The sequence below is a fragment of the Pan troglodytes genome, chromosome 1 (genome assembly GCF_028858775.2).
Source record: "Pan troglodytes isolate AG18354 chromosome 1, NHGRI_mPanTro3-v2.0_pri, whole genome shotgun sequence".
Classification (NCBI taxonomy): Eukaryota; Metazoa; Chordata; class Mammalia; order Primates; family Hominidae; genus Pan; species Pan troglodytes.
This window is the reverse complement of record NC_072398.2, coordinates 199,989,340-200,005,495: the sequence shown is the minus strand read 5'-3', so window position 1 is coordinate 200,005,495 and position 16,156 is coordinate 199,989,340. Positions and strand designations below refer to the sequence as shown.

The window sequence follows — 16,156 nt, the reverse complement described above, 5'->3', positions numbered from 1 at the left end:
CCTGGCCTTTATTTATTTAGGTTGGAAGTAAGTATATTCTTCTATAGCCTATCACATCCAAGATTAGCTATCTCCTTTCTACTCAATCATGCCATTTTGACACATTAAAAAAAAAATTCTACTTCTACTTGTTTATACTTAATGCACTCTAAGAGACCTTAAGAAGGTCCAGGGAGAAGAAACGTCTAGGCAGTACGATGAATACATCGCTCAAAACTTTAACAACTGCTAAAGGAAAAGGGCAAAGCTACTTTAAAATCGGTAATTATATGAGAATACTTTTAAATTTTTTCAATGCATACTTACTGGAAAATGGATTTATACTGTTTGTTCACAAAATGAGAAGCTGATATATTAGTCTATAGAACCACAACTTATTTAATCAATGTCATCCAAATCTTACCGAAAGAGCTAATGGTAGTCACCAGTCACTACTCTGATAAATACTTTAAATCCTGAAACATCTGAGGTAGGGCAATGGCTGAACACTGAAGAAATGTTATGATGCGGGTCTACAAGCTATGTCAAAACTAATGTGGCTGGAGACAACTGGACAAAAGGAAGAGGCCACTTACTCTGTCTGAGGGATTTGTCTGAACTTTTATAATCAGTTTAAATTACTGGGTTTCACAGCAACCAGTTATCCTAAAATGGCGGCCACACCTATCATGAAAGAGCTATGGGCTTAAGGACTTACCGATGTGCGGCTGATGAGCAGCTGCCAGTGCATACTGCTGCTGCTGAGCAGCTGTCAACTGCTGGACAGCAAGCGCATTAGGTCTTTGGAACAGCTGAGGCAAGAGGAAAAACATGGTGTGGTTAGGGAAACTGTCTTACAAAATCATTTAAAAACCTCTCTGACTAAAAATTTTAATAAACACTTGTTTAGGCATGACACCTTAACAATAAATGTTCTCACACTCTACTTCATTCCCATGGGATTAAAACGTTTCATACTTCTGTTCTCCCTGTCTCTCTTTCTTTACTTCAATTTGCTGTGTCCTGGTTCCATGAGCTGACCGCTTCACAGATTATATGTCCCCTGAACCACAAATACACACTCTCTCACACACACACACATATATGAGATATCTATATCTATATCTATATATCTATCTATATATCTCATATATATGCATTCAAAAGCCCTAAAGATTATCGGGTCTACAGGTCCTGCCTGATCCAAGGCAAAGTTAAAAATTAGACAAATGTACTACCAACTGATTTGTCACATTGTCCCTAGTGCTGAATCTCCTTTCAGTGCTTTCAAGACCCCACAAATAACTGAATTAATCCTCACCTACTCACATTTTGGAGAAGAATATGAAAAGTGTTCACTTCATCCTCTGAGCTGCCTCTTCCTGGGAAAATGGTATTGAATAACTTCCTCAACTAGTAGCTTATCCTAATGAGTAAATTAAGACACCTGCCCAACTTTCGGGAGCTCCAGAGTCTTCTGGGATACTATTCTTTATATGTTAAAAATAAAACAGCAGAAACACAGCAGCTACTAACAAAACTTGGATTATGAGCTCACACCTAGCACACTTCTTAGTTCTAAAGAAAAGAAAGTTCAAAGGCCTTAACAACACTAAGAATGTCTTATGATTCTATGTTAATACAAAACCAGTCATTCACTCATTAATTCAACAAATATTTATGAAACAAATGATACCTGCTAGGCACTGTGCAAGGAACTAGGGATATGACAGTCAATAAAACAATACATAATCCTGCCCTGATGGAGATTACATTTTAGTATGAATAGTATTGGTATAAAGAAAGGGGATGCCAGTAACCTAATTTGTGGATCACCTTAATGGGCCTCCTTCCAAGGACTCATACTGAAGACTTCAATGTTTGTTAAAATCAGACTGAAAGCACTTACTGAAGTGACCTCCCTGGATAGGACCTTCAACCTACCTGCTCTTCCTACAGGATTTTTCAACAGCTCAGCTGACATTGCTGGATGATGTTTAACAGACACCATGGATCTTGAATTACAGATGTCCTCATAAAGAGACCTGATTGTTTCAGACATTAGGAGATAATGTCATTCTAGCAACTCAGCTTAATTATTGTCATGACTGGACTTACTCTTATCTTAGGTGGTGGAGAGATTTTATCCTGAGATTTGGCTACCCTCTACACCTCAAACATGAGGCTAATTTTAGATTAAAAGAAAACAAAAAGTGAATACTTTGATGATATTGGCCAATTTCACCTGTTAACTCTTTAGTCTTAGTCTCTGCTTTTGGAGTATGAATGTCAAAAGTAACCATGCACAGATTTCAAAAATACTTTAGTTTTTTTTTGTTTTGTTTTGTTTTGTTTTTCCCCAAAAGTTAAAGAAAAACTTCACTGCGATGCTGGCAAAAAAGAAACAGTATTACTAAATATCAAGTCTTAAAAAGAAATAGGGGAACTGAATCTACTGACAGACATTATCAAAACATTTGTCCTCCAGGAAGGGAGCCAGTCAAGACTATTTGGTAACAGTGTGCTTGTGATTTCTGCAAGTTGGTTTCACATTTCTGTTTTACTAAAGATGTGTCTCACACAGTATTCCCTCCAACAGGAGGCAGTCCACTCAAGAGGGGCAGCCAGGAGTGGGAAAATAAGTAAAACAGTAGAAAGTTACTTTTAAATTATTTCCAAGGTTGTGAAAACATCTCATAGTTCCACTAAACATGTACTGCCTCTTCAATGGGTTTCTGGAATTTTCTTGGCCTAAAACCTTTTGCAACGTTTAACATATCAGCTTGTGCTAGCTGCTTCTCTCTACCCTTCTTTGCCCTACTGCAAACAAAAGAATTCATTTCATTCAACCGATGTTTTTCGAGCACCTATTATTAGGGAGGTGCTGTGACATGGAACTGGGGAAATAAAGACAGTATGTTCAGAACACAACTATTAAGGGTATCTCGATTTATTAACCAAAAACAGTAGTCCACTGCCATTCCATCTGACTTAACCTCACTTCATATATTTTTGTTTGTTTGAAGAGTCGGAGTCTTACTCTGTCTGTCACCCAGGCTTAAATGCAATGACGTGATCATGGCTCACTACAGCCTCAAACTCCTGGGCTCAAGCAATCCTCCTGCCTCAGCCTCCAAGTAGCTGCGCATGTCACCACGCCTGGCTTTTTTTTTTTTTTTAACTTTTTTGTAGAGATGAAGTCTACGTTGCTCAGGCTGGTCTGGAACTCCTGGGCTCAAATGATCCTTCCACTTTGGCCTCCCAAAGGACTGGAATTACAGGCGTGAGCCACCGCACCTGGGCTATATTTTTTTTAATATTACATTTAAGTCATTTTATGTATGTGTACTGTATCTGTAAATATACACGGAAATACACGGCATGTGGGAATACCACAAAAGTAATCATTCCATATAACATTAGCTTGTGGTTTTCACCACCACATTAAAACATTTTGAAAGCAGGAACTATTACTTTTAACTAAAAGCAAACAAGCCTTACAAGAGACCCCATATAGCCTATGTTTGAGAGCTGATTAATATCTTAGTAATTATGGTGAATAGAAAAGGATTTTCTTGAGACCATTTTGCAGTAAACAACTTAACAAAAGTAAATTATACATCTACAGCAGACAGATTTGATTACAGAACAGATTACAGCAATTTTGGCACATTCTCTTTATGTAAATGGTGCAATATTAACTGGAAATACAGAGTATTCAAAACAAATTGGGTAATCGGCAAGTGACAGATTCCAAAGGATCCTGAAAAACTCACACAAATGCCATCTGCTGGGCAAAGCACTGAGCTCTGCTAACATTTTCATGTTTTTCACAAAGCAAGCGAATATCCCATAACTGAGAAACAAAATACTGTGAGTTGGGGGAAATGCTTAAAGGTCAGTATGATGATAAATGTGACGCAGTTAATTATAATTCACTTGGGTAGATTTCACAAGTTGTTCAAGAGTCTGAATGCTGGGGAAAATGTATCATCTACTTCAAGCATATCGAGGTTCCTAATAAATACTGAAGGCATAGTTTAAGAAGTAGACAAGCTGGTTTGCCTCCTTTCTCTGTCACTTACTATATTAAAAACACTCTACAGAGCTCTTATTCCAGAAAGGAATCCGGGCAGCCAAAAACACCCAATATAGTGACTGACATGTAGTTGGCATCTTATAAAAGATAGCTACTACTATTATTACTGTTGTTGTTATCAATAGCAGTTGCTGACATAAAATATTATGGCTTTTTTTTTCTAAACCTGGAGGAGTAATGTCTAAATAAGGAGTTAGTAAATGCAAAAGACTACCGCCCCCACTCCCCCCTGGCCACCAGCCACAATAAAATGTACTGCCAGCCCTGACTTTTTTACCAGTTTGAGACTATATACATAGCAGACAGGGGTTAAGAGCACTGACTCTGGAGCCAGACAGCCTTGGTTTCTATCTCAGCTCACCAGTGATATGTCACCTCTGGCAAATCGTTTAATCTCTCTGTGCCTCATTCTCTTCTTCTCTTTAATATGACAATAAAGATAATATGTAACATGGCAGGTTGCTGTGGGGATTAAAATTAACACATGTAAAGATTTATAAGAGTCCTTTATGTGTGATGTTCTTTCTGATGAATGGGGAGAGCACCCCCAACAGACTCAGCCCTTCTGAGAGTCACCCTTTACAGTTCCTTCCCAGAGCCAGGCAGCCCAAGCAGACCAAAAGCAGAGGGCAGGACTCTTCCTAGTCTGTATTAAGAGTCTAAATCAGCCAGGCAAAGTGGCTCACACCTTTAATGCTAGCATTCTGGGAGGCCGAGGCAGGCGGATCACCTGAGGTCAGGAGTTCGAGACCAGCCTGACCAATATGGAGAAATCCCATCTCTAATAAAAATACAAAATTAGCCGGGAGTGGTGGTGCAGGCCTGTAATCCCAGCTACTCGGGAGGCTGAGGCAGAAGAATTGCTTGAACCCAGGAGGCGGAAGTTGAGGTGAGCCGAGATGGCCATTGCACTCCAGCCTAAGCAACAAGAGTGAAACTCCGTCTCAAAAAAAAAAAAAAAAGAGTCAAAATCTCACCGCACCAGGACCACCAGCTGCTATCAGTGGGTCACAAAGATAACAGGGAAGAAAGAAAACCATTTTTGTTTTTATGGATGAGTACTTTCTGCATTATACTACTTTAAGAAAAAGCTATGTAGTTGAAGAAGGTGAGACAACTCCACCTATTAAAAGGCCCTGCGTTTCTAATACAAAGTTCAAAAGAAACAGCCTGAAGCTAGAAACCAAAATAATAGCTATCTGCATAGCTTGTACTAGACGACCTTCAAACAAGTCCCTAAACTTCACTGATTGTTTTTTTGGTTTTTTTTTTTTTTTTTTTGGAGACAGAGCGAGACTCTGTCCCCGGGGCTGGAGTGCAGTGGTGCGATCTTGGCTCACTGCAACCTCCGCCTCCTGGGTTCAAGCGATTCTCCTGTCTCAGCCTCTGGAGTAGCTGGGATTACAGGCTTGCGCCACCACACCTGGCTAATTTTTGTATTTTTACTAGAGACGGGGTTTCACCATGTTGGCCAGGCTGATCTCAAACTCCTGACCTTGGGTGTCCTGCCAGCCTCGGCCTCCCAAAGCGCTGGGATTACAGGCATGAGCCACCATGCTTGGCCTCTTATGTGTAAAAGTAAAATAGCTACCCTACCTCGTGGGGTTGTTTTCAGGGTTCACAGAGAAAATCCCTTCGAAACAGTAAAAGCACTATATCAATGATGGGATTCTAAAATTTTAAGAAAAAGGTTTATTTTGGAGTCATTCCTCAGCATATGAAATTTGTGAAATCTTGTTACTGCTTGAAGCTTCTAGATAAAAGCCCAGTTTATACGAGGTTATTTGAACTACTGCAATGATCAACTAATGATTATAATGATTTTTGGTAGGCGCATACAAATTAAACCATGCTGCTAAACTAAAAAAAAAAAACATCATCATCATCATCTGTGCATTTCTTTGGCAGATGAAGAATCTGATTCCAAAACAAATGATTTCTAAGGTCCTAGGGAAGAACAAAACACATCCCTTCACTAAGTATTATTAATACTTTTTGAGAAAAACTTCACCATAAGTAAAATTTGAACGAAGTCAAATAACAATAGAGGTTAAGCTTCAACTGATCAATTACTAGTCACTCTTTGTCAGTTACTATACACATGACACTTGATAGAATAATCATTTGTAAATTAAAGAAAAAGTTGAGCATATTAAATACCTACATTAAAAGTGTATACACACTTGGCCTCACGAGAATGACATTTAATCACACTGCCACACTTCTAACCCATGCCAATTTCCACTCCCCTCTGACTGTGGTCGTGCAGGAATGAATACCATACTTCAACTTTCATTTTCAGAATATTGAATCTTTGTTAAAATTCATGCTTAACAGATGAGTTTTAGTACAACAGTGTCCAATTTTGTGAAACATATTACATTAGGCTATTTTTAGATTAACTGAATTCTAAATAAAGATCAACAATACAATTAATTCTACACTGATATAATCCTGGCTTTGGTTTGTGCCACGTTTGTAACATAATACAACCTAGTAACAAATTTTTTTTTTTTTTAAAGACGGCGTCTCACTCTGTCGCCCAGGCTGGAGTGCAGTGGCGTGATCTCAGCTCACTGCAACCTCCACCTCCTGGGTTCAGGTGATTCTCCTGCCTCAGCCTCCCGAGTAGCTGGGACTACAGGCGTGTGCTACCACGCCCGGCTAATTTTTGTATTTTTAGTAGAAAGGGGATTTCACCATATTGGCCAGGCTGCTCTCGAACTCCTGACCTCATGATCTGCCCGCCTCGGCCTCCCAAAGTGCTGAGATTACAGGCGTGAGCCACCGCGCCTGGCCAAAACCTAGTAATAATTTTCTAAACTGCATTTAAGGAAACAGGCAACTGTATAGCATTTTGTAAAAAATAAATACTGCTCCAACATCACAGTACAAAATGGTATGAACACATTATGCATGAACTGCTCACAGCTGTTTTCCAGGATTAAGAAGACAATGAAGTGAATTTGAGACAAAGGAAGAACATTTTAGAAATAACAACGAGCATTTCAAGCTGACAAAATACTCCAAGTCAGAGGTTCTGAACCCAAGATATTTGTACTTGGGTGGGTAATACTGCATCTTTATCTCATGCACATCTACCTGAAATTTAGCATGTTCTTTAATTATGATTGTAGACAACAAACTACATTAACTTTAGCAATATACCTGTGACATTATCACAAACAGAAATCACATATACTTTCATGTTACTTTACAGTTGTTACAAGTATCTCAAAATCTTATTTGTGCTCATTATGACAGCTAGTACATCTACTTCTATTTCATGCATCATATCAAAAATAAGTAAATATATAATTAACTTTGTTTTTAAATATGACAGCTACTTTTATACCACTGGTTTCCTTTGTAATCCTACTTTATACATTTTAAACATTATTCTGAGAAGTAGTACACATGGTTCAATTATTAAGAAGTTCACGGCACACACAAAAACAAACAAAAAAGAATTAGAAACTCCTGCTCTTATAAATAAACCTTACAAGGGTTAAATTCAGAGTGATTAACAGTGACCAGACAACCAACTGACTCATCAAAATCCCATGTCACAGCTAACAAGAACTAAGTTTGCAATGAATTAAATGAAAATTACCTTTTCCCTATTTGCAGGCTGCTCCATGTCATGTATCTCATTATAGGCTGATAATAAGTTTGATGAAACCAGCTTATTACACCAAATCAAAGCCAAGATTGAAAGAAAATATAACAAAAGAGAGAATTACTTATTTTGTCAACCTCCAAACCAGATTCCTATTCTAAAAAATCACAAATAAAGCAAACCTACCATTTGCAGCAAACAACTCTAAACCAAGAAAAATGATCAACTTTGTTGCTTATTTCAGAAAGCCAAGATAAAAAGAGCAGAATGTGCAGAAAAATATGTGCTGCACTAGATCTCTGGTCCAACCCTCACAATCATCAGTAGTGTCTGAGACTTCTAGCTGGTTCTCAAGGCCTCCGGGACTCAATTTTCAAAGGCATCTGTACCTCCTTGTCCTCTTCTACACTCATCTTCTACTCTCTTCAGCCTAGGACTACAGCACAGTCATTCCCAGCTCCTTACCTCTGCTCTGACCTGCAACAAAATGTATTCCACCTGTCCTTCAAGTCAGTTGCATGCAACCTTTGTCCTCATTGAGCCCTCCCCTTGTCTGATAGGATTCAGAACCCATTAATTGAGCACTTAGTTCCCCAAATGTTCCACTACTGTTTCATTCAGGACCCAAGGTTCCTAGAAGGACACAACAGTCAACAGTTAACTGAATAATAAGAGTAAGAGAATGCCTCAAACTGCTGCTAAACTCACACTAACCACAAAAAACCAAACTATAATAATTAAGTAATTCCTGCTTTAAAGTGTCTTCTCATTTCCTATAGGCAACACAGCATAAGACTCACAACACCATCTCTTCAACCTCTCTAGTTATTTTTCTTCAACCTAACCACCAACCAGACTGACTACTTCTACATTATCTACTGAACACATATCTGTTTTACTATTTCCTCCACTAGAATTCTCATTTTCTTCGTATATAAAAAAGTATTTCAAGGCACAGCTAAAGAACTACCTCTTCTGGCCGGGCGCAGTGGCTCATGCCTGTAATCTCAGCACTTTGGGAGGCCAAGGCGGGCAGATCACCTGAGGTCAGGAGTTCGAAACCAGCCTGGCCAATAAGGCGAAACCCCATCTCTACCAAAACTACAAAAATTAGCCAGGCACAGTGGTGGGTGTCTGTAGTCCCAGATACTTGGGAGGCTGAGGCAGGAGAATCGCTTGAACCCAGGAGGCGGAAGTTGCAGTGAGCCAAGATTGTACCACTGCACTCCAGCCTGGGCAAAAGAGTGAGACTCCGTCTCAGAAAAAAAAAAAAAAAAAGAACCACTTCTTCCACAAGTCCTTCCCTTCCCAAGAGACCAGAGTACACTCTCCACAGTTGCAGGGTTCCAAGGATATGGGCATAAATGGTCTCATCACTTGTCATCGAGTACTTCCATGCACAATTTAAATGATAAAATGAGTTACAATGACTAACCTGAGAGCAAATCAAGAAGAAGAAAGGGAATCTTACTCTATTCATGAAAGATATGGTTGGCTACAAAGAACAAAAGATATGAACAGAAGGCTGTATCTGTAGAACACAAACCTGTGGTCTCCCTGAAGTTATCTACAAAACTGAGTGTCAGAGAATTATGTACATTTTTCTCATGAGAGAGACCATGGCTTCTGATCAGATGACAACAGAGTGAGCCTTAAAATATTAAGTTCTGATCCAAGAACTAACTTTCCTGGATATTATACAGTATAATTATTTGTATACAAGTGGTAAGCTGGATCCAAAGGACACACATATTAGAAAACACGGTAGTTCTCAAAGAGTAGCCTCCAGATCTCCTGAAAGGCTAGTTTCAAATTTTAATTTTGGGAAGCATATTACGTACAGAGGATGCACTGAGATATTATAATAGGGATGGGGGAAAGTCCCCTGAAACCTTGTTCTGCTAAAGCAATGCAGAGGAAATGGGGTAAGGTTCAGTCTTTGCCCTCAAGGAGCTTACAATCTGGCAAGGACTATTAGACGAGTAATCACAACACAAGACAAAACATGGTAACACCTTCTCTTAAAGGAAACACAAAATGCTATGGAGTTCAAGGGAGACAGACATGACAGCTTTTTGGTTTGGAGACTAAGAAAGGAAGGTGACAGTACTGAACCTTGACAAATGAGGTGGACGTAAATTAGAAATGAAAAGTGGAATAAAATGTAATGAAAACTAAAAGGATAAGGGATAAAATGTAAGAAACAAACACCAATTTCCAATAGAAAAGGAATCCTTCCTTCTTGACAACTACTAGCTCTTATACAGGAACACCGAGAGATTGAGGGTCTTAAAGATACTAGGAGGCTTACGCCAGTGGTTCCCAGGTATGCTATTAGGGCCCCCGGTACAAGAATGTATAAAACAAACTACTCAGAAAAGAATTATGGCCCATGAGATAAAACAACACTCACATCATGACAGTGGTATGTCTGTGTAAAAATGCCTCTATGTTGCAGCAACCAAGACATGCACAGGAAACCTGAATCCAACAAGAGATTAACTTTCAAAATAATGTTTACTTTCAATAACTGCTAAGATATATGGTGAGGGCACCCTTGGTTTTATATTTTTGAATAAGTGGTAGCTATGATGTAATCATGCTAACTACTTGTGGGTACATAGAAGTACATTTCTGTTCAAGTTCTAATAATTGTCCAGTCTCCAAAAACTGGTAAAATTATTTTGAAACCAAAGATCAATAAATCAAAAAAGAATATCAACTCTGATTATGAAGTAAAGAACAGTTAAAAAAAAAAAAGAGAGAACCATATATTTTTGTTCATAAGAAATCTGAGACAAACCCTTCTTAAAAAACACAGAAAGGGTTAGATTGCATTACACTGGGAATGGAAGCTAAGAACCAAAAATGGCCATAAAGAGAAAAAAAGCACAGAGTCAATTCATATGGGGAGGCAGGCATACCTACTAAGAACTGCACGGAGAAGAGTGTACACTTTCAGTTTACTCTCTCTGAAAGATATTTTGTTAATTTAACCTTATATGAATATGCACATTCACACAATCCCTTAAAGGTATTTATTGTTCATAAACGACACAGGAGACTTAAAGGGAAACTTCATATGTTTAACTTTTTACTCTATCAATCAAAATTCATTTAGTATCAGCTATTTATGACAATAACTAAAGGTACAACATGGCATAATAATCTCCAAAGACCATAAGCACATTTCCCTACATAGAATTTCTAAACTTCAAAATGAGATGCTAACCTTTCAAACCTAGAAGTCTGTATTAACGATCTATTACAAAACTACTAAAGAGTAACAGAAATTCATGGTCAATCAAACTGCTTCCGCCACAAGGGAGAACTTAACAAGATTGGGAAACTAACAGCCCCTCTTTTGTAGTTCAGACAGCTGACCTTTCTTTAAAAAATAAATAAATAAACACAGAGATCAGTTAACCCTAGAGGTAGTCCTACATGTCTTCAAAAACAGAAGGTAGACATACAACATCTTCAGGGACTTATGAATTTAAAAAAAGAAAAAGAGCCAAGCAATTTCATGGTAGATTTTAAGTTGAATGATTTGTGTGTGTGGTTTCCTCTGATCGCATTCTAACACTTTTGAAAGATGCCAAATCCTTGTCTATGCTATCTGGAGTAACTTGTTTAACTGTAAGACATAACTGGTAAGATGACCTGGCACTACACTCCTGACAGCGGTGGATAGTAGAGTTTACTATTTTAAAAACAAAACAAACCAACAGCATCACAACCACATAAATCTTCAGAGATTAATTTAGCACCCGAGAGGGTTGTGTTACAAGAGGCAATACTACCTCATCCACTCCCCAGCTGCTGAGGAGAGAGAAGAACCAAAGGAAGTACATACAGAGGAGGGTGGCCTCTTGCCAGTGACCTCAGCATAGGGACCAGCTTCATGAGGGGACTCTGTAAACCTACATCACTAACAGGTTCACAAGGGCTAGCTATGGATAGCCTGAAACAATGCCACCACCTCCCCCATCCCCCCATTCTTAATTACTTGAACAACGTGCTGGCTGGAGGGAGAGTAGAGAGGGTGACAGAGACACACACAGTACCTGTTGTTGAGAATTGTAGTCAAAAAGTCCCACAGTTGCTGCTGCTGAGTCCACAGGTACCTGCGTGCCTGAATAATCAAACTGAAGAGGCTCCATGCCCACATGTTCCATGGGGTCCAAGGGGACACTCTGGGACTCCATGTTGGAGAAATCCTCCACAGGCTTGGCACCATTGGTGCTGGTCAGCTGGGCTAAGCCCTCAGAACCATTCTGGTTTGGACCCAGAAGATCCACTTCATTAGCAGAGTTCTGGCAATTACCAGGGGTACGGCTAAACAGAGAAAGTAAAGGGCATTAAACCTTATTTTCAGTGGGGAGGGACTACAGCAACCCAAGTTTAAGGACAATGTCCTCAACATAGCTCATTATCAACAGTATTTAAAACTATTTCTATAAAACAACCAGAGATACTTTACAGGGCTTACAGGGTTACATCTTCTAAATTGATGCTTCTATTGCCGGCAATTCCATGTAACTCACCCCTTAAATTCACATTAATTGCTATTAATTTACATCCCTTCACCAAGGGGGCCGGGTTTGAGGAAAACTGAAATAAAGTGGAAAAATCACTGTCTATAGCATCCATGAAAGCAGATCCCAAAATGCATCAAAATGCAACATCTACTCTATCTACTCTTTAAATACAGAGACAATGGAAAAAGTTGGTTTCTGGGGGAAATTCCACAACTCAGTGATTCTAAAAAGTTTTTATCTTCCTGGCATATTTGTGAGGAAAGAAACAGAATGAAAAAAGTTTTTACATGTCGTTGGTATTACTGACCAATGCTAAAACTAACTCCCCTTTCTAAGAAACCGAAATAAGCAGACTATTCCAAAGTAGTACAAGATGAACTCATTATCTAGGATATGCCCCTGTTAAGGAGACAATTCTAAGAATTAAAAGTAATGGGAAGATGTAATTTATCATCCAAACCAGGACATGCCTAAGATTTAAAAAAAAAAAAAACAAAACAGGGCACTATTGATAATCATTGTAGGACACAAGGTTCTGGGTAACCCAGGGTCTACCATCACCTTATATAAAAGGACTTCAGGATTATATGATCCAAAATCAGACTAATATATAATATTATATAAACAGAAGAGTGTAACCTGTGGCAACATTCAATGCCCTTCTTCTCCACCTCCAACCCCCTACCCCAAAAAATCCTGTAGTCCAGTAGCTGGTACATATTAAAGGTATTGTTCTGGTTCCTTCTCTTTCTTTCTCTCACTCACACACTCACCACCACCACCACCAGCCCCCATTTAAATACAACAAAACACTGCTACAGGCTGCTGGATATTCAAGGTGGAGAGGACACCTGAACTCATCTGAAAGACCTTAGGTAAGTATTTATTACCCTGTGCCTTAAATTTCTTCCGAAGATTGTAATTCAGGCCGGGCATGGTGGCTCATGCCTGTAATCTCAGCACTTTGGGAGGCTAAGGCAGGCAGACCACTTGAGCTCAGGAGTTCAAGACCAGCCTAGCAACATGGCAAAACCCCATCTCTACAAAAGATATAAAAATTAGCCAGGCATGGTGGTGCGCGGCTGTAGTCCCAGCTACTCAGGAGGCTGAAGTGGGAAGACTGCTTGAACTCAGGAGGTGGTGGCTGCAGTGAGCTAACTTCATGTCACTGCAGTCCAGCCTGGGTAACAGAGTGAGACCCTGTCTCCAAAAAATAAATAAATAAAAATAATTTTTAAAAAGTTTAAGACTGTAATTATTTACACATGCAAGATTAACAATAATTAGATTAGGGATACAAAACAACTGACACTTGTCCTACAACGATGGTCCAAAATACATTTTCATTTTGACTTTGGCAGACATTAGAATAAGCAGAGGGGTGTGAGTGTGTGCATGCACACACATTAGTTTTACACTGATATTAAAATTACTCAAAATTAAATTCTCTACCTGTACTATCACACTGGAGATTTAAAAAAAAATCCTCTACCTGTATATAACTGGACAAGGATTTTTATAGATTTTTCAAGAATATGTGCCAATTGTGGAAGATAAATATACATTATTTTAATACTGTGTAACTTAAATAATAGGGTAAAACCTGTACATTAATCATGACCAGAGATGGAATGAGAGGCATCTGCAGAAGAGATATGATTAAGAACAAATCATTTAAGCTGCATCTCTGGCTCTTCAAAATAAGGAAAATGATACCTGGTCCACCTACCTCAAAAGGAGCTCATGAGACTCAAATGAGATAATGCACAAGTTCTCAACTGTTTTTCCCTCTAAACCACCAGAGGGATATGACATATTCCATTAGTAACCATAGCTCTCTAATACAGTAATTTGGGAGAAACTTAAGAAAGGTCCCAAGGCATCTATCCTAGGTGATTTTAATATCTGAGAATCACTGAAATAGTCTTCTCTGGAATCTTTCTTCAGATTTTAAAGTTCTATGCAAATGCAAAATCTACCATTTTGGCAACGCTTCAGGCATTGACAACTTTTAGAAAATTCCACCTCACCAGTTAATTTACAATCTTTGTAGCATAGCCTACACTAGATTGGATTCTTAAAAAGAAAACATGAGGAGGGGAAGAAAACGAAAATCAAAGTAAAACTAAATCAAAACAAACAAAATCCCATAGCCCACATTCAAAAATCAGAAGTGTAAAACATACAAACCTAAAATCTTTGACGTCTGCATCAATCCCATTCTGCACTGGTAAACCATTGGTCTTGTCCATCACATCACCCTCCTCCTTCAAATCTCCTAGCTTATCTCCATCAAACGTACCCTTGTTCTTCTTTTCACCTTTGTCGTTTTCATCACTGTCTGCATCCCTTGGGCCCTGTTTAAAAAATAGCTTCAGCTTCACTAATCGTCATCAACTAATAACGGGCAACCGTTGTGGGCACCAGACTACACTAGATGCTACTCAGAAGAGGATAGTGTTGTGCCCTTTCACACATTACAATCTAATTAACAAACAACACAGAGGCAGGAACACTGCAGAAGGTCTTGCCAAATGAGGGAGACAGACATACATTTATGTTACAGAGTTCAGAACAGTCTTACTATATCCAATGTCCCACCAACCCATTTTCTTCCTTCCTTTTTTTTCTTCCTACCCAAAGCCCAGCCATAACTTTGCAGCTCTTGGTCAAGTTCTCTACTCCCAAACCTAACTCTGTATAATAGCATGACTCTTAATAAGCCCCAGGTATGATAGCCAATAGCATAGAAAAAAAAAATTATTAAGCCTGTAAAAAGAATTTCATACTTCTCCACGGCACTATGTAAATTCCTCCCTTACTTCTAAATATTGAGCCAAGTGTGGTCTGACATCATATCAACTCAATTATTCTGTACCTGATCTTGGGATATATGCCCTGTCAATTGGCATCACCTCCCAGTTCTACCCTATAAGCCTCACAGGTATGCATCAATTCACTGATGACCCTTAAATTTTTTAATGCCTCAAAACAAGTTAACTCTGAGATTCTTTCACCAAAAGTATTCTAATAACTATCTTCTACCATCTACTGGTAACAAAGATTATTCATGAGATCTCTAAGTGGGAGTATGTTAAATTGAAGCATTTGATACAAAAGAATTCCTCTCTTAAGTGTCTATCTCCTCTTACCGACATCCCAAGTTAAGCCCTGGACATATAAAGTACATGTACCTTGATTTCCAAAAGGAAAAGATTTGGTATAGTGACTTGACATAGTACAGAGAGATTTGCAGAACCTTACACCAAAGGGTTAAGGGTTTAACCCTTTGTTCTTGTAAAACTAGAGGGAAGCAGCCTTGCTTTTCCCCACGACTGACTCCTGGTTTAAGGAAGAGAAATGCACATGGACCAAGTTCAAGTTCCTGGTACAAGGCAAGATCCACTCAATAGAAGATGAGAGTGGCTGCAAAGCATTTCCAGTCACCAAAACCAAATGTCAATGGGGAGAAATCAACAATGGAGGACACAGCAGCAGACACTCGGTTATAAATAGACTGACTGTGGACAGGCCTGTAGATCCAAAACCAACAGATGCTCTTAAGAGATCACTGGCCCAGAAAGGCTGACATTCTTAAACCTTTCAACTACTATTTTAGAGCCCATTTTACTTCTAAAGTTATTCTCTGTTCAAATGTGATACAGAAAAAGATAATATAAAAAAGGAACAAATATGACAAGGAACTGAGAAAGGATATACAACTTAGCTTCATGTGGCATCAAAACAGTAAATCACAGCTTTGACGGCCATTGAGATGTGCCCTTCAGAATAGAATCTTTAAAGTATGTGGCTGTTATTGATTTAAAAGGACTGAATGATAACCAATTATGCACCACATTGAGATTCCTCAAAGCAGAGATAGGAATATGATAGGGTTCTAAAGGCAAAAAGATCTTT

The 16,156-nt window shown here is 38.8% G+C and overlaps 1 protein-coding gene across 50 annotated transcripts in view; it reads right to left on the bottom strand.

Annotated features, from left to right (window-relative positions):
• The window catches only part of PUM1 (pumilio RNA binding family member 1), a 136,979-nt gene that overhangs the window by 48,850 nt on the left and 71,973 nt on the right, over positions 1–16,156 (bottom strand). For all 50 annotated transcript variants that reach the window (XM_009452446.3, XM_001157169.5, XM_009452426.3 and 47 more), the window contains 3 exons: positions 14,429–14,595; positions 11,765–12,035; positions 698–791 (listed from right to left, as the gene is read on the bottom strand). In XM_009452446.3, coding sequence (XP_009450721.1) covers positions 698–791; positions 11,765–12,035; positions 14,429–14,595 — 532 coding nt within the window. The remainder of the gene's footprint in view (positions 1–697; positions 792–11,764; positions 12,036–14,428; positions 14,596–16,156) is intronic.